Source organism: Schistocerca gregaria, chromosome 1 (assembly GCF_023897955.1).
Source record: "Schistocerca gregaria isolate iqSchGreg1 chromosome 1, iqSchGreg1.2, whole genome shotgun sequence".
In the NCBI taxonomy this organism is placed as follows: Eukaryota; Metazoa; Arthropoda; class Insecta; order Orthoptera; family Acrididae; genus Schistocerca; species Schistocerca gregaria.
The window spans coordinates 863,904,860-863,924,302 of record NC_064920.1 but is presented as its reverse complement, the minus strand read 5'-3'; the positions used below and the strand labels follow the sequence as shown (position 1 = coordinate 863,924,302).

Below are 19,443 nucleotides of genomic sequence, written 5' to 3'. Positions count from 1 at the left end.
ACCATTAGGAAAATCAGCTCGTGTGTGGAAAGCTAATGTTGAGGTAGGTTGTAACATGAAAATGAGCCCTTTTTTCTCCCAAGTCGTTCCACTACACTGGGGATATACCTGTTTGATGTGGTCACTATTTATCTGCTCACATGTGTTTTTCGACTTGTCTTCGAAGGTAAACTAGCTTTTACTTGCTGCGGGAGTAGTGACAACAAACAACTTTCCATCCTATGTAAATTGAAGGGGATTACTGTTGTCATTTGCAGTGGGACATTTTGTGGAGTGGCGGTGATGAGTGAGTACCGGACTGGGATTCAAACCCGGGATCTCCTGCTCACTAGGCAGGTGCGTTAACCACTGCGCCATCCTGGATACAGCGTTATCACAACTGCACGAACTATCTCGGCGTGCCTCATGGCCAATCCACTTTCCCCTGAGCGCCATCTATCCGCAGTCACTCTCCACTCTACTCCTGTTCATTACTCTTGAGATTCCCAAAGAAGAGTGAATGTACTTGTGGATCCACATTGAAGAAGGTGGGTCCATTGCTCAGCTGGGCCAGTCAGATTATATGGATACATTGCATCTGTTCTTTCAGAATGACCAGATGTTTGAGGACATCCAAACCCACAAAATGTCAGAGTTCCAGGCGTATTGTACACTGTGTGGCAAGTCTTTCACTGCCAGCAGCATGAGGAAGATGGTCCTCATCAGCCATGTGGGAGGAGCTAAGCACTCCAAGGCAGTCACAGTGGTCAGAAAGACAGTAGACATTTGTCTTTTTCATCAGTCCTTGACAAAGGAACAGCTGCAATCATTAAGTGATGCACAGACTCTTAAAGGATGCCTGTGTATCACAACACCTAGGGCCAGCGAGTGTGAAAAATGTTCAAAGAAAGAAAAAGCACAACTGGTATTTGAGCACAGGACCAAATCACTCAAAGGTTTTCTTAAACCATCTCTAGTGTGTGTTCTGTATATCCTCACTGATGATTGTTTATTTTCCACGATTGGTGTGTGTTGTACTATTAAAAGTATGTTCCAATAATTCTTTGAAACATAAGCGAGGAGAACAGGGACTTGAGCAAGCTGGGGTCCCTTGTCAGCAGGGTGGCACTCCAAAGTGACCACCAGACTTTGGCATTCTCAAAATTTGGCTTGATGTAACCAATCATTTCCTTTTCTAATGTAATGTTTTTGTGTTCACTATGGAAATGTGCCACTGGTTTTGCAGTGAAGACTGAGGATCAGCAAAGTATACCCTGCTGACCTGCTTTTCCATTGTTTTTGTTGTTCTCCTCTTCCTCTTTAGATGACAGGGTTGGTTTCATTAATCCAGGCTTCATTGTACACTTGTACCAAAACTGAACATACCGATCATGGACTACCCCTGTTATTCCCCTGATAGTATCACACAGGAGATATCTTCATTCCCTTATTGGTATATTCAGTTGTATTCAGGCTGGTACTTCCAGATAACTCTCCCTATCATCTACCGAGATAACTGGGTAAGATGGAGATGATCTCTTGATGCTTGAGTGAGATGGTGGTGGCTGGTGAATCGAGGGTTTTGTAGTTGAGCTGGCTAGCTCATTGTCCTTCCAGCAACCTCAGTCTGGTGTCACTTCCACCACTGCCACTATTCTGTGTTGGCTAATAGTTGTATTTCAAAGTATGTAATCCAGGATGATGTTACAAGGTTGGAAATAGTATGGACTCTGCAGGGCGTTGGGAACTATGTGCCCGTTTCTACCACAGGCAAGCAGACTGCATTGTTTCTGGTCTTGTTCCCTAATGATAATGTAGGTAGTAACACGCAGCTTGGGTGGACCAAGACACCACATGTTATCATTTATGGGTTAGCTCCACACTTTAGGAAAAATGTTCTCTCTGACCTTGAAGGGGACACACTGTTTGTAATCTTATTTGATGAGAGCCTTAACAAGGTGGCAGAGTTGCAGCAAAGGGATGTGCTCTCAAATATTGTTACAAAGTTAACAAATAGGTTGAAGCACAGTACTTTTCATCCATATTTTTAGGCATTCCTCTTGGTGTTCCACTGCTGCTAATATGTTAAATGAGTTTAAGAAAGAAACTTCTGACCTGAATCTTTCCAATGTGCTTCTTTCCAATGTGCTTCAAGTATCAATGGATGGTCCAAATGTCAACTAGGCATTCTTGAAGTTCTTGTGTCTTGATCTGAAGAGTATTCATGGGGACAGTGTGTTAACTTCTATTGATGTAAGATTATGTGGTCTTCGTACAGCTCACCAGAGTCTCAAGAATGCAGCCTCAAAAACCATTTGGGGTGTTGCACCTTTTATGAGATCAATTTATAACATGTTGAAGAATTTACAGCCAAGAAGAGCTGATTATAAATGATTTAATAAGCACTAAGATTTGCCTTTCCCTAAAAAGGTTTTGCTCCATGTGCTGGCTGGAAAATGGTGATGTGGCCAATCGGGGTGTGAAAAGTAAAAGAGTAAAAGATTAAAACAGATATTTACAGTTGGTGAATGATGTTGAAGACCACGAAGACCCTGCTGCAGGTGACAGCCAAAGGTTTCGTGCTATGAAAAGAAATGGCACCCGAGACCATCACTCCTGTTGTTGGGCCTGACCGTATGGTGGGCAACAGTCAGGTTGGTATCTCACCACTGTTCAAGGCATCTCCAAACATGTCTTGGCACAAATATCTTCTTTTTGCTTTGTTTTGGGACAGGTCGTGTCCTTTTTAAGAGAATTCCAATGTGTGGCCCCCATGGCACCTTTCCTGTAAAGTGCTGATGTGATGTACTGGGTAGCTAAGCCTGATGTGTTATCTGCTGCTGGATCCATATGTGATATAAAACTTGATGATGAAGCTCGTCTTATTGCTCCCAAAGAAATTAACCTTTGTGATGCTTAGGACTAAGTAAAGAGACTTTTTGGTCTAAATGTGCTTAAACCTCCTTCTAAAAGTAACTTTTGAAGTATGGTATTTGTAGATAGATCAGCTTATGTGATCAAGGATGGAATAATGACAATGTTATGAATAATGTATATTTTAATAATAATATTTCATAATATTGTTTTTTGTGACGCAGCTGCGATAAATAGCAGCCTAAGTACTAGGAAGGTATAATCTCAATGGCTTGCAGAAATCCTCTTCATAGAATTAGATGAATGCTAATCCCTGTTATAAAGTTGAGAAAGAATTCACACAAGTTCTTGGCAAGTAAGAATTTTTGGATCACTGCGCAAGTTACAAGGGAAGTGAGAAGAGAATTGATAACTTTTGGGGAGAATTATTGGGTGACGATACCACCTGTCAGCATTTGTACAGCTTTCTTCAAAAGGTTCTCATTCTGAGTCATGGTCAAGTCTTCATAGAGCAAGTTTTCCCATTAATAAAGAGTGTATGATGGTCAACCAAAAAGTCATTGGTAGCCATATATGAAGTATATGATGGCCTGAAGTGAGCTGGCAGTGTCTTCAAGATTGATGTTAACAATGAACAATTCTGGACTATCACAGTGCTCAAAATCGGTATGGCAAGGCTTTAAAGCAGAAACAATGTGAAGAAGCTGAGAGGGCTAGACAGAAAATGTCGATTGTCCAGCAGGTTAATGAACTGAAGCCGCAAAAGTCACGTATACTGGCCAAGAGGCCACTGAACATTGAACTGAGTGGAATTGATGAAGAGAGCACTGTAGGTGTTTTGACTGCTTTTCATTGATTGATTTTAATTGTTTGTTTGACTTTTGTTGCTTGACAAAACACTAAGTATTATGTGGCAGAGAAAATCTCACTACACATACCCCAGTACTGTGGTTCTTATTTTTGTAGTTTTGACATTATGTTATACATCATCGTCCTGTTATGTTTATTGTTTGATGTGATGCATTATCTCATCGCAAAAGTTCATAAATCCTGTGTGGGAGAAGGAGCAAGAACTTGCTGTTAATTCAAAGTTGGTGTTAACTTGTTAATACCCACAGATATCCTTTAGCTAAATTGGCTTTTATTTACAGAACTTTCATGTTTATTTGCTGTTCAGACCATAAATCCTGTAAAGGAGACAATAATTTGATGTTAATTCAAGTTAGAGTTTGCAACATCTTCATAAATACAGAAGTCCTTACATTTTTTTGCCAGCTTACTGTTTACCTATCCTTCAGATCTCAAAATTTTGTTGGGGAAAAATGCTAAAACTGTGTCCAGAAATTGGTAGAGGTGCTGTGTATGTACAGACAAACAAATGATTACAATTTCAGAAAAACTGGGTGATTCATTCAAGACAAATGATGGTCACAAATAGAGCAAGCCATTAATACATTGGTGCACTTCTGGTCCTTATGCAAGCAGTTATTTACCTTGGCATTGTTATACAGAGTTGTTATATGTCCTGCTAGGGATATCATGCCAAATTCCGTCCAGTTTGTGCTTTAGATCGTCAAAATCCTGAGTTGGTTGGAGGCCCTTGCCAATAATACTCCCGCCCCCTGAGGGTTCGGGGGTAAGAATAGGCCCACGGTATTCCTGCCTGTCGTAAGAGGCGACTCAAAGGAGTCTCAAACGTTTTGGCCTTGTGAGATGGTCCCCTAATGGGTTTGACCTCCATCCTTCTAAATTTTCCGAAGAGCGAGCCGATTGGGGAAGAGCGCCTTACAAGGAGCGATGTGTCCATCATGCATTACCATCTGTAGCCAGGTTTGTCGTCATTGCTTAGCAGTCCCGCTCACCTACCATCTCTTGGGCGTGGATTTGTTCTTGGGTGCAGTTTATTGCAGTCTGCTATGCTGTGTCGCTTTATGCGCCAATGACGATATTGGACTACATCACCTGAAATCCAGCACGGTAGCCAGTCCGTTGTGGTGGGGCCGCCATGTACCCTGTTGGTTGTAGCCCCCTGACTACACAGGGATCGCTCTGCTGATGCCAGCGCCGTTAACTCCCCACGTATGCCAAGGAGTAGATGCCTATCTCCTTGGGGCATTGGGACTCCCGGCAATGGCCATCCTGCCAGGTGGTCGTTGCTGAGGCTGGGTGGCGCCCGTGGGGAGGGCCCTTGGTCGGAGTAGGTGGCATCAGGGCGGATGACCCGCAATGAAGCGTGGTACATCATCTCTTGCTGGCGGCCAGCCGCCAGCAGTCTCTAAGCGTTCCAGGGCTCAATACAACGCAACTACATATGACCCCAAATCGTTCCCCTCCCTGGCTACACCATGGGAGGACCGAAAGACTAAGGATGCCAGCGAAACATACTCGCCCCGCTACCTGGTGTGTACGAGAGCTGATGGTGAATCCTTTACATCCATGAAGCCTCAGTTCTTCGTCGAGCACTTAGAGGACAAGTTCGGGGAGGTGGAGGGCTTGTCCAAAATGCGCTCGGGCTCGGTTTTGTTCAAATCGGCGTCTTCCGCCCAGTCCCGCCGGTTACTCGATTGTAACAAGCTGGGGGATGTTCCGGTTACAATCACGCCCCATAATAGTCTTAATATGGTCCTGGGCATAATATTCCATCGGGACCTTCTATTGCAGTCCGATGTCGAGCTTCGCGCCAATTTAGAGCGGCGAGGTGTTCACTTCGTCCAGCGCGTACATCGTGGTCCAAGGGATAAGCAGGTTGCCACCGGTGCCTTCATCTTGGCCTTTGAGGGTGATACTTTACCTGAGAAGGTCAAGGTGATGGTCTATCGTTGTGACGTCAAGCCATATATCCCTCCTCCGATGTGGTGCTTTAAGTGCTGGAAGTTCGGGCATATGTCTTCCCGCTGTACTTCCAGCCTCACATGTCGAGATTGTGGACGCCCATCACATCCCAATACTCCATGTGCTCCGCCTCCCATCTGTGTAAACTGCGGAGAGCACCACTCGCCTTGCTCGCCGGACTGCAGGATCTTCCAGAAAGAGTGCAAAATCATGGAGTATAAGACCCTGGACCGCCTGACATACACTGAGGCCAGGCAGAAGTTCGAACGCCTCCATCCTGTTCGAATGACTGCCTCTTACGCCGCGGCTACTACTGTTATGGCCCCCTAAGCTCTCCCTCAGACTGCCACCTCTCAGAGCTGGAATGCTACACCTGCCCCCTTGATGGTGGGGGGCACTTCCCTCCCTGCTGCTCCTGCACTACCTGCCTCAGGAGCAGCAACCCCCCAACCATCGGGGACATCAGTCCCCACTTCTAAGCTGGGGAAGCCTCAAACTTCCCCGGCTTGAATAGCACGGAAAGGGTCCCTTGGGTCCCTTCCTTCCCAGGTTTCTGCCTCTGGGAAGGGTGACGTCAGCCAATGGAAGAAAAGCAGACCAGCGGCTGGTCGCAGGGCTTCCCGCTCCTCCTCCGTCCTGGAGACTGACTCGCTGGAGCCCTCCCAGCCAATGAAACCCAAGGACCAGAGAGACGAGACGAAGAAGAAGACCTCTAAGGCCAAGGAACACGCGGTGGCATCCACCCCACTGCTCCCTACAGGCCCTGCGTTCGAGGATAAGGTGGAGATCCGGGCGTCCGCTGAGGACCTGGATCTCGCCGGACCCTCAGACACCATGGAAGCAGATTGTACTGGTCCTCCATCGGTGGCAGCAGGTGACCCAGTGGCGTGATCTGCCTCCTCGGTCCCTTCACGCCTTTTTCGGACATGGACAAAGCGATACTCCAGTGGAACTGCAGCGCTTTTTTCCACCACCTTGCTGAGCTTCGCCAACTCATCAGCAATCACCCTTTCCTCTGCATTGCCCTACAGGAAACTTGGTTTCCGGCAATGCGGACCCCTGCCCTACGTGGGTATCGGGGTTATTACAAGAACCGGGCAGCTTATGAGAGGGTATCTGGTGGAGTCTGCGTCTACATCCTTAACTCTGTCTACAGCGAATGTGTACCTCTTCACACACCTTTAGAGGCTGTCGCTGTAAGGATGTGGATGCCTCAGCCTATTACTGTCTGCAGTTTGTATCTTCCGCCAGATGGTGATGTCTTGCGTCATGTGTTGGCTGCATTGATAGCACAACTGCCTCCTCCTTTTGTGTTACTGGGCGACCTTAACGCCCATAACCCCCTGTGGGGTAGCGCCGCGATTACTGGCCGGGGTAGAGATGTCGAGACTCTTCTCTCGCAGCTTGACCTCTGCCTCTTAAACACGGGAGAGCCGACACATTTCAGCGTAGTCCATGGCACATTTTCGGCCATCCACCTTTCTATCTGCAGCCCCGGACTTTCACCATCCATCCACTGGAGTGTCCATGACGACTTATGTGGTAGTGACCATTTCCCCATCTTTCTGTCACTACCACAGCGTCACTCTTCTGCACTCCCCTCCAGATGGGCTCTGAATAAGGCTGATTGGGGCTTGTTCTCCTCTCTCGCCACTATCGCACCTCCTTCCCATGACACCATTGATGCGGTGGTTCAGTCGGTCACCACCGGCATCGTTTCTGCGGCGGCATCTGCGATTCCCTGTTCATCTGGGTCCCCTCGGCGGAGGACTGTGCCTTGGTGGGCGCCCGAGATCGCAGAGGCGATTAGAGATCGCCGGCGGGCTCTTCAACGCCATAAGCGGCACCCGTCCTTGGAGAACCTCATCGTTTTTAAACACCTCCGTGCCCGTGCCCGACGCCTTATTCGCCAATGGAAGCAGGAGTGCTGGGAACGGTATGTTTCCACCATTGGCGTCCGTACCTCTGCATCGCAGGTTTGGGCTAAGATTAGGCGACTCCATGGCTATCGGCCACCTGTCTCTGTCCCTGGGCTTTCTCTGAATGGAGTGGTATGTCCTGACTCCGACACGATTGCGGACCGGTTAGCAGCGCATTTTGCTCAGTGTTCCGCATCTACGAATTACCCACTGGCCTTCCGCTCGCGGAAAGAGCGGTTGGAAAGTTGGAGGCTTTCCTTTCACACGCGCCACGCGGAGTCGTACAATGCTCCTTTCAGCGACTGGGAATACCAGAGTGCACTATTTGCTTGCCCTGATACGGCTCCTGGGCCAGACCGCATCCACAGCCAGATGCTGAAACACCTCTCTGTGAATTGCCAGCGACGCCTCCTAGATTTTTTCAACCGCATCTGGGTTGAGGGTGTGTTCCCGTCTCAATGGCGAGAAAGCATCGTCCTCCCCGTGTTGAAACCTGGCAATAACCCGCTGGAGGTGGACAGCTACCGCCCCATAAGCCTCACCAACGTTCTTTGCAAGTTGCTAGAACGTATGGTGAGCCGGAGGTTGAGTTGGCTCCTCGAGTCTCGAGGCCTTCTCGCTCCGTCTCAGGGTGGGTTCCGTAAAGGCCGCTCTGCCGTCGATAATCTGGCCTCCCTAGAGTCTGCCGTCCGTACAGCCTTTGCACGCCGCCAACATCTGGTTGCCGTCTTCTTCGACATGCGGAAGGCGTACGATACGACTTGGCGATATCACATCCTGGCCACACTTCATGGGTGGGGTCTTAGGGGCCCGCTCCCGATTTTTATTCAGAATTTTCTGTCGTATCGTTCCTTCCGCGTGCAAGTTGCTGCGTCCCATAGTTCCTCCCGGGTCCAGGAGAACGGGGTCCCACAGGGGTCTGTCCTCAGTGTCTCTCTGTTTTTAATTGCGATCAATGGGCTCGCTGAGGCGGTGGGATCATCCGTCGCAGCTTCGTTGTATGCAGACGACTTCTGCCTCTACTACAGCTCCGCTGGCATTGCAGTTGCTGAGCGCCAGCTGCAGGGCGCTATCCGCAAGGCGCAGTCGTGGGCTGTAGTGCACGGCTTCCAGTTTTCGGCCGCTAAGACCTGCGTTATGCATTTCTGCTGGCGTCGCACGGTTCACCCTGAGCCACGCCTTTACCTTGACGGCGAACCTCTTGCTGTGGTAGAGACGCATCGGTTCTTGGGACTGGTATTTGATGCCCGGTTGACTTGGCTGCCTCATATTAGGCAGGTTAAACAAACATGCTGGCGGCATTTAAACGCTCTCCGTTGCCTTAGCCACACCGGATGGGGTGCCGATCGGTCCACCCTTCTCCGGCTGTATCAAGCGCTGATCCAGTCCCGCCTTGATTATGGGTGTGTGGCTTATGGTTCGGCATCGCCATCAGCATTGCAATTGCTGGATCCCATCCGTCACTGCGGGATCCGACTCGCCACAGGAGCATTTCGGACAAGCTTTGTTGACAGCTTACTTGTGGAGGCTTGTGTTCCTCCATTGCGGATCCGGCGCGACCGACTTCTGGCCGCGTATGCTGCCCACGTTTGTAGTTTGCCAGGGCATCCCAACTACCGTCTCCTGTTCCCGCACTCGATCGTCCATCTTCCAGACAGGCGGCCCCGGTCAGGGTGTACGATCGCGGTTCGCATCCGGGCTCTACTGTGTGGGATTGAGTTTTTTCCTCTCCCGCCTGTTTTCCGGGCCAATCTCCGTCTGCCCCCTTGGTGTGCGCGCCGACTATGCATTCGGCTGGATTTGGCACAGGGTCCAAAAGACTCGGTCCCTCCTCCGGCCCTCCGCCGCCGCTTTGTTTCTCTCCTTGCCGAGTTTCCCGGATCTGCCGTGGCCTATACTGACGGTTTGATGGTCTCTGGTCGCACTGGTTACGCTCTTACTCTAGAGGATCATTGTGAGCAACGGTCGCTGGCACCCGGGAACAGTGTATACAATGCCGAGTTGGTTGCCATCTATTGCGCCCTAGAGTATATCCGCTCCCGCTCAGGTGAGTCCTTTGTCATCTGTAGTGACTCCCTGAGTGGTTTATGAGCTCTTGACCAGTGCTTTCCTCGTTCCCGTTTGGTGATGGCCATCCACGAGTCGCTCCATGCTCTTGCCCGTTGCGGCCGCTCCGTGGTCTTTGTTTGGACCCCAGGTCATGTCGGCATCCCGGGCAATGAGCGGGTTGACACGCTGGCTAAACAGGCAGTGAGTTCACCGGCTCTGGAACTCGGCCTTATGGAGTGTGATCTCCTGTCGCTTTTGCGCCAGAAAGTGCTTGGTGCCTGGGGTGACGAGTGGCGCACCCTGCCCACGCCCAACAAACTTCGGGCGGTGAAGGAGACGACCGGTGTTTGGCGCTCCTCCATGTGGGCCTCTCGGAAGGACTCTGTCGTCCTCTGCCGGCTGCGCGTTGGCCACACGTGGCTGACGCACGGCCATTTGTTGCGCCGGGAGGACCCACCGCTATGTCGCTGCGGGGCAGCTCTGACGGTGGTCCACATTTTGGTGGACTGCCCGCTTTTAACAGGACTCAGGCAGACGTTTGCGCTGCCTGATACCCTCCCTGCCCTTTTATGTGATGACGTTGCTATGGCGGACCTCGTGTTGAGTTTTATTCGGGCAGGGGGTTTTTATCGTATGATTTGAGTGTTGGTCCTTTTATTTCCTGTATTGACTTGGGCCTTTGGCCTGTGGTTTTAAACTGTGGGTTTTAATGTCATTTGGTGGTTGGCTTTTCCTTATTTTCATGGTCGGCCAACCACCTTCACACTCGGTGTGATTTTAGTTCCGTTTGTCTGGTCTTTGTCTGTCTTTCTTGTATTGTGTCGTCCCTTGTCTCAGTTCTCCGTTTTTAACGACTGACAGTTTTTATTTCATGTGATTTTATCGTGGAACAAGGGACCGATGACCTTAGCAGTCTGGTCCCTTCAATCCCACACCCAACCAACCAATAATACTCCCACCATTCTCAATTGGGAAGAGATGTGGTGACCTTGCTGGCCAAGCTGAGGTTTGGCAAGCACGAAGGCAAGCAGTAGATACTTTCGTCGTATGCGCATGGGCATTATATTGCCAAAATAAAAGCCCAGGATAGCTTGCCATGAAGGGCAGCGAAACGGGACATACAGTATTGTCAACACACTGCTGTTCTTCAAGGGTGCTGCAGGTGATAACCAAAGGGTTCCTGCTATGGCCCAGTTGTCGGATCTGGCCATATGGTGGGCAACAGAGGTTGGTATCCCACCGCTGTTTGGGGTGTCTCCAGACTTGTCTACATCTACATCTACATCTTTGGCCTGGAATCTGATTGACTGAAGTAGAATTGTCTTCAGTGGTAAGTCCCACTTCGAATTGAGCCCTGACAACCAATGACAATATTTCTGGGGTCATCCCAGATAGCAGTGGGATACCAACCTCACTGTCGCACATTGTGTGGCCCGACAACGAGGATGGATGGCCTGGGCTGCTGTTCCTTTCCATAGCACAGCCACTTTAGTTGTCTTCCATGGCACCCTTATAACACAGTGGTTCGTTGACGATATTTTTTGTCCTGCTTTGTTGCCCTTTATGACAAGCCATCCTGGACTTACATTTGAGCAAAACCAATGTCCACCCGCACACACCGAGACTGTCTACAGCTTGTTTTCATGTTTGGAAAATTAGGCCTTGGCAAGTGTAGTCCCTGGGTCTTTCACTAACTGAGAACGTTTGGAGCATTATTGGCAGAGCCTTCCAACCATCTCAGAATTTTGACGATCTAATGCACCAGTTGGATAGTGTGTGGCACATACAGGAGGACAGCCAACAACTCTGTCAGCCAGTGCCAAGCTGAATAACTGCTTGTTTAAGGGTCAGAGGTAGACCAAAGTGTTATTGACTTGCTCAGTTTGTGAAGGTCATTCTCTTGAATGAATCACCCAAGTTTTGTGAAAATTTGATTTTTTATCTGTCTGTATGTGTACACCACATCTACTATTTTCTGTCCCTTTAAGGTAATTCCTATGTGGTGTTTCCTTTTTCTCCTCAGAGTCTATATTCATATTTACTGACAGTGAAACTGCTGTGTTACTATACTTTAGTAACAGATTGTGACTAATCATTTTCATATTACTGTCCCTTTCATTTATGATGATGAGGTGCCACACTCCGTGGAGTGTAGGGAACGATGCGGGAGACGCGCACCGCTGACTAGGCAAGGTCATAGCGGAGGTGGTTTGCGATTGCCTTCCTCCAACCATAATGGGGATGAATGATGATGATGAAGACAACACAACAACACCCAGTCATGTCAAGGCAGGGAAAATCCCTGACCCCACCGGGAATCAAACCTGGGACACCATGCACGGGAAGCGAGAATGCTACCGCAAGACCATGAGCTGCGGTCTTTCATTTATAGGTTATAGTTGTAGACACATGAGAAGTCAACTTGGTAGTTTGGGCTACTGATTGGTATTGTAGTTTATTAAAAATGTTGTCTTTTCAGTGTTAATATGCATAATGAATGTTAAATTTTTCTTTCTGCCAAATTAACGTACAATTTAAAAAATAGTACTGGGGTTATTTATGTAATTTGATTCATTCATTCCTTCATAGGGTTCAGAATGGGGTTTTATATTTGGATGCAAGTTACCATGTTGCCAGTAGAAATCAGACAGGAAGCTGGAAATCCTAAAATATTTAAAAAGAAAGTGGAACAGGATCTTATTATACACTCCATTATAACTTGTCAGAATATTGAGGACGAAAATAAAAAGACTAAATAGAATTGAAATCAAGGCGCAGAATTCAAGTATTGGGCCTTATTGTAAATAAGAAAACTAAAACTGCACAGTTTAGTAGCATTTATGGAATTGCAGACTTGTTTTGAAAATAAACAGAAGGTATTTCACTGAAATCTTTCTCGTGTTCTATGACTCTTACAGGCATCAGAAGTTTGGTTGAAAGTTTTCAAGGCACACCAGAATTATACTTTTTTTGCATCTCACCCCTTCTTGTTGCTACCCACACACTTAAAGGTGACCAGTGGTATTTCACACTCACAGCATTTCTTCCTCCCAGTCATTCAAGAGTTACAATTAAGAAGAAAAAAAGACACACACACACACACACACACACACACACACACACACACACACACACACACACACTCTTTTGACATCCACTACAGGTTGAAAAAAAAGTAGGATAAATAAGTAATGCTAGGTAATGAGCTAGCATGTACTATTCTAGTGTTTGTTGCGTATGTTTCCCCCAGTTTTGCAATTGTGTGTGCTTTTAGAACTATGTTATTTTTGTTATAGCAATTTTATAGTTACATATTCTTTTATTCCAGTTTGATATTAAAAATAACAACACTTTCCTGAAAAGAACGAAATGTGAAGGAATTAGTGCAAAGGATATTTACATTGGAGCCATCATAACAATTTTTTCTCGGCAGATGAACATAACAGACTTTGCTGATAACTTTACAAGAGAGAAGTTTGGTAAAACATTACAGAAGTAAGTATTATGATGCAAACTCTTATTCTATGTTATAAGGGTCAAAAGCAGAGTGAGGAGGAATTGCAGGTGCAGACTATAGTGCATATAAGAAAATTAAAAATTATATTGATTAGAGAACATGGATTTGTACACTTGATAGGGCAGCAAAATTTTGACTTTTGAACAAGAATCAATCACATGCTGCTCAATGTGGTTAGGTTACCTCTAAAAACATACAAGGAAGCTAGTATCATTTTGATTGCTAGGTTTACAGACTTGAGGTGGTGAGGTGGGATTATGAATTATTATCAAGATACACTGCCTGCCAATAAAAGTGATACACATACACACCATTGGTTGCAGTGTAAATAATTGGAGTTGCAATTCTCTCTGTCAGGTAGAACAGCAACCAGTGTGAGTTAATGTTGTTTGGGTTAAGTGTTGTTACCAGCCCTCGTTGGGTATATTAGGGGTGTAAACAGTGTCATATTTTGTGTGATCAATGTGAAGGACACGGAGATATTGCTTGCTTGTGTGAAATACTTTCAACTGTACCTGACAGGAGTTTGAAAGGGGCATCATTGTGGTCCTCCATTAGGTTGTCTGATTGGATCAAGTAGTATCCAGATTTGTGAAGGATTTGGGTGTGACAGCAGTCCATTGTTAAACTACATGGAACATGAGGGCAGGTATACTCATCAAAGTTCCAGTCGGTCATTTCTGACCAATACAGGGGAAGATCACTGTATTGTGCACTAAGCACATTGTAAACACTTCACATCTGTTCCTGCCATCTGTTAAGTAACGGATCCCTTGCAGTATTCTGTGTCATCCTGCACCATTGGTCAGAGAATAGCAGATGCCGGACTAGAGAATTGCTGTTCCATTAGTAGGGTGGTGTTAGCACCACAACACAAATGGCTACATCCAAATGTCAAGACCGGGATTGCTTGTGTTTGGCACTGCATTGTGTTCATTGCCGAATCATGGTTTTGCACTGGGCTGATGACTATCATCAGAGGTTATGGAGGTGATCTTTTTAGAGGTCCCATTTATCCATTGTTTTGGAGATGCTGTGTGGTGTTACTCCTGGTGTCATGGTACACTGACCCGCACATGACATAATGATTGAGGAAACTCCAATGGCACCCCACCCCCACGAACCATGGACCTTGCCATTGGTGGGGTGGCTTGCATGCCCCAGTGATACAGATGGCAGTACCGTAGGTGCAACCACAACGGAGGGGTATCTGTTGAGAGGCCAGACAAGCGTGTGGTTCCTAAAGAGGGGCAGCAGCCTTTTCATTAGTTGCAGGGGCAATAGTCTGGATAATTGACTGATCTGGCCTTGTAACACTAACCAAAACAGCCTTGCTGTGCTGGTACTGCAAATGGCTGAAAGCAAGGGGATGCTACAGCCGTAATTTTTCCCGAGGGCATCCAGCTTTACTGTATGGTTAAATGATGATGGGGTCCTCTTGGGTAAAATATTCCAGAGGTAAAATAGTCCGTCATTCAGATCTCTGGCGGGCACTACTCAAGAGGATGTCGTTATCAGGAGAAAGAAAACTGGCATTCTACGGATCGGAGCGTGGAATGTCAGATCTCTTAATCGGGCAGGTAGGTTCGAAAATTTAAAAAGGGAAATGGATAGGTTAAAGTTACATATAGTGGTAATTAGTGAAGTTTGGTGGCAGGAGGAACAATACTTTTGGTATATAAATACAAAATCGAATATATAAATACAAAATCAAATAGGGGTAATGCAGGAGTAGGTTTAATAACGAATTAAAAAAATAGGAGTGCGGGTAAGCTACTATAAACAGCATAGTGAACACATTATTGTGGCCAAGATAGTCGTGGGTGACAGGAATTCGACAGTAAGAAAAGGGAGAGAAGGAAACATAGTAGGTGAATATGGAATGGGGGTAAGAAATGAAAGAGGAAGCCGTCTGGTAGAATTTTGCACAGAGCATAACTTAATCATAGCTAATACTTGGTTCAAGAATCATGAAAGAAGGTCGTATACATGGAAGCATCCTGGAGATACTAGAAGGTATCAGATAAATTATATAATGGTAAGGCAGAGATTTATTAACCAGATTTTAAATTTTAAGACATTTCCAGGGGCAGATGTGGACTCTGACCACAATCTATTGGTTATGAACTGCAGATTAAAACTGAAGAAACTGTAAAAAGGTGGGAATTTAAGGAGATGGGACCTGGATAAACTGAAACAACCAGAGGTTGTACAGATTTTCAGGGAGAGCATAAGGGAACAATTAACAGGAATGGGGGAAAGAAATACAGTAGAAGAAGAATGGGTAGCTCTGAGGGATGAAGTAGTGAAGGCAGCACAGGATCAAGTAGGTAAAAAAACGAGGGCTAGTAGAAATCCTTGGGTAACAGAAGAAATATTGAATTTAATTGATGAAAGGAGAAAGTATAAAAATGCAGTAAATGAAGCAGGTAAAAAGGAATACAAACGTCTCAAAAATGAGATCGACCGGAAGTGCAAAATGGCTAAGCAGGGATGGCTAGAGGACAAATGTAAGGATGTAGAGACTTATCTCACTAGGGGTAAGATAGATAATGCCTACAAGAAAATTAAAGAGACCTTTGGAGATAAGAGAACCACTTGTATGAATATCAAGAGCTCAGATGGAAACCCAGTTCTAAGTAAATAAGGGAAAGCAGAAAGGTGGAAGGAGTATATAGAGGATCTGTACAAGGATGATGTACTTCGGTCAATATTATGGAAATGGAAGAGGATGTAGATGAAGATGAAATGGGGGATACGATACTGTGTGAAGCATTTGACAGAGCACTGAAAGACCTGAGTCAAAAAAAGGCCCCGGGGGTAGACAACATTCCATTAGAACTACTGACGAGCTTGGGAGAGTCAGTCTTGACAAAACTCTACCATCTGGCGAGCAAGATGTATGAGTCAGACAAAATACCCTCAGATTTCAAGAAGAATATAATAATTCCAATCCCAAAGAAAGCAAGTGTTGACAGATGTGAAAATTACCGAACTATCAGTTTAATTAGTCATAGCTGCAAAATACTAACGCGAATTCTTTACAGATGAATGGAAAAACTTGTAGAAGCCGACCTCGGGGAAGACCAGTTTGGATTCCGTAGAAATGTTGGAACACTTGAGGCAATACTGACCTTACGACTTATCTTAGAAGAAAGATTAAGGAAAGGCAAACCTACGTTTCTAGCATTTGCAGACTTAGAGAAAACTTTTGACAATGTTGACTGGAATACTCTCTTACAAATTCTGAAGGTGGCAGGGATAAAATACAGGGAGCGAAAGGCTATTTACAATTTGTACAGAAACCAGATGGCAGTTATAAGAGTTGAGGGGCATGAAAGGGAAGCAGTGGTTCGGAAGGGAGTGAGACAGGGTTGTAGCCTCTCTGTGATGTTATTCAATCTGTATATTGAGCACGCAGTAAAGGAAACAAAAGAAAAATTCGGAGTAGGTATTAAAATCCATGGAGAAGAAATAAAAACTTTGAGGTTCGCCAGTGACATTGTAATTCTGTCAGAGACAGCAAAGGACGTGGAAGAGCAGTTGAACGGAATGGACAGTGTCTTGAAAGGAGGATGTAAGTCGAACATCAACAAAAGCAAAACGAGGATAATGGAATGTAGTTGAATTAAATCGGGTGATGCTGAGGGAATTAGATTAGGAAACGAGACACTTAAAGTAGTATAGGAGTTTTCCTATTTGGGGAGCAAAATAACTGATGATGGTCGAATTAGAGAGGATATCAAATGTAGACTGTCAATTGCAAGGGAAGTGTTTCAGAAGAAGAGAAATTTGTTAACATCAAGTGTAGGTTTATGTGTCAGGACGTCATTTCTGAAAGTAATTGTATGGAGTAGTTTGGACAAGAAGAGAATAGAAGCTTTCGAAATGTGGTGTTGCGGAAGAATGCTGAAGATTAGATGGGTAGATTACATAACTAAAAGGAGGTATTGAATAGAATTGGGGAGAAGAGGAGTTTATGGCACAACTTGACGAGAAGAAGGGACCGGTTGGTAGGACGTGTGCTGAGGCATCAGGGGATCACCAATTTAGTATTGGAGGGCAGTGTGGAGGGTAAAAATTGTAGAGGGAGACCAAGGGATGAATACACTAAGCAGATTCAGAGGGCTGTAGGCTGCAGTAAATACTGGGAGATTAAGAAGCTTGCCCAGGATAGAGTAGTATGGAGAGCTGCATCAAACCAGTCTTAGGACTGAAGACCACAACAACAACAATGGACAGTAAGACACCAGATCTGTCCCCAACAGAACATGAGGGACCTGCTTGGAAATCAGCTCCATCACAGTGGGCCAGGCTGCCTCAGAAGAGGATGCAGTGGAATTATGAAAGCCTTGCCAACAGAGTTAGTGAATGCATCCAGGTTAGATGATGTAACATTACAATGATAAGTGGGTTGATATTTCCAAGTTCTTTGTAAATTTAACTCAGTTTTGTAATAACTGAAATAACTTCACATATTCCCTCAAACTTTGTAGTTTCTTCTTCTCTTCAGGGTGCTTCATTTTTTTGTTGTGTCTGGCAGTGTAATTTGGGTTTTCTGTTGTGTATCTACTTGATTATCCTGTTTGAGTTTCACTATACCATTATATGTACTGCTTCACAGCCTTACCATGCACCAGCTTCCACACTGTCAAATTCCCTTCCATCACAAGAGCGGTTACACGATCATTATAGAGATTAAGGTATTGGACCTCTATTCACCCTTGTCCATTGGATTACTAACAGACCTAATGCAAACCATCCAACAGTCAGTCTGTGCAACAGAATACTGCTATAATACGCAGAATGATATTGAATACAACATGCTTTTCAGTGAGAAAAACACTGTAATGGTGTTCTGGTACTCGTGAGGTTACTCTGTAAACATTTATATATCTCCAGTCATGTCTGTAGAGGACCCTACCTCGAGATGGAAAAAGCAGAGTTAGTGCACTGAAACGTCTTGCGACGCATGTTTTGCAACAATTCCCAATGTTGCTCTCTTTTGCTTCAGTATTTTATTTTTGTATTATACAACCTCTGACAGTAAAGTTTGGTGAATGAAGTCAGAACGGTCGATTGGGCAACACTGGCCATTCACAACGCTGTACCTGCATAGTGGCCAGTGTTGACAACCATCCCCCACCATAGTTCAGTTGAGCATCGTTGTGTGTTCCGTGTTAGACCTGTTGGATGAAGGTTCTGAACTGAGAACACGACAATGAACAAGCAGAGGATCAATTTAAAGTTTTGTTTTAAGCTTGGCAAGACACTGGAAGAAATGCACGCAATGCTGGTACTTGTTATGACGATCAAGTACTGTCTATGAAGTGTGTGTACGAATGGTTCACCCGTTTTCGAGGAGGCCAGGAAAGTGTTTCTGACAATCCCCTTAGCAGACAACCAGTGACTGCCATCAGTGATGAAAACTCTGAGAAAGTGAGGACATTAATCACACACATCAATCGATTAACTGTGCGCATGATAGCAGATGAACTGTAGATGAACTGTGAATCCGTGTGACAAATCGTTACCCATGAGTTAGGGAAGTGGAAAACATGTTGTCGTCTTGTCCCACATCAGAAACAGGCACGTTTAGACGCTTCACAGGATTTTGTCGAAACGATGGATGCGTTCTTGAACCATATTGTCACTGGGGGTGAAACCTGCTGTCTCCGGTACTACCCTGAAACAAAACGACAAAGCATGGAAAGGGGTTCTCCGACATCATCTCTTCGGAAAAAGGCCAGAATCGAAAAATCATGCATCCAAACGAAGCTCATCACTTTTTTCGATAGTCAAGGCACTATCCACAAGGAATTTCTTCCTGAGGGAACAGCATTGAACGCTGCATGGTACATTGAAATTTTGACCCATTTCATGCAACATCTACACAGGGTACAATCCTTGTACGCACAACAAGGTTCCTGGGTTTTTGCTCTTGACAGTGCTCACCCACACACAGCCAATATCATCAAACAGTTCCTGGCAGAAAAGGGGGGTGGTGCAACTTGAACATCCACCATACTCGCCAGGTCTTAATCCTCCAAACTTCTTTCTGTTCCCTCGACTCAGACTCACTTTGAAAGGAAAGAGATTTCATGATATTCCTGACATCCAATGAAATTTAAGGCAGCTTTGGAAAACTGTCCCAAAGGAAGAATTCGTGCAAAGTTTCCAGCACAAGTGTCACAGAGCTCAGCAGTGCATAGTTATTGGAGATGACTATTTTAAAGGACAGTAAGGTAACTGTAGTTCATAGTTCATCTACGT

General features: G+C 45.7%; 1 protein-coding gene across 5 annotated transcripts in view; it reads left to right on the top strand.

The window, feature by feature from the left end:
* The window catches only part of LOC126272936 (nucleoside diphosphate kinase 7), a 100,850-nt gene that overhangs the window by 27,759 nt on the left and 53,648 nt on the right, over positions 1–19,443 (top strand). For 4 of the 5 annotated variants that reach the window (XM_049976246.1, XM_049976274.1, XM_049976238.1 and 1 more), the window contains one exon: positions 12,982–13,148. In XM_049976246.1, coding sequence (XP_049832203.1) covers positions 12,982–13,148 — 167 coding nt within the window. Of the gene's footprint in view, positions 1–2,414; positions 2,634–12,981; positions 13,149–19,443 lie in introns of those variants that run through there. The other variant, XM_049976254.1, reaches the window with a different exon arrangement.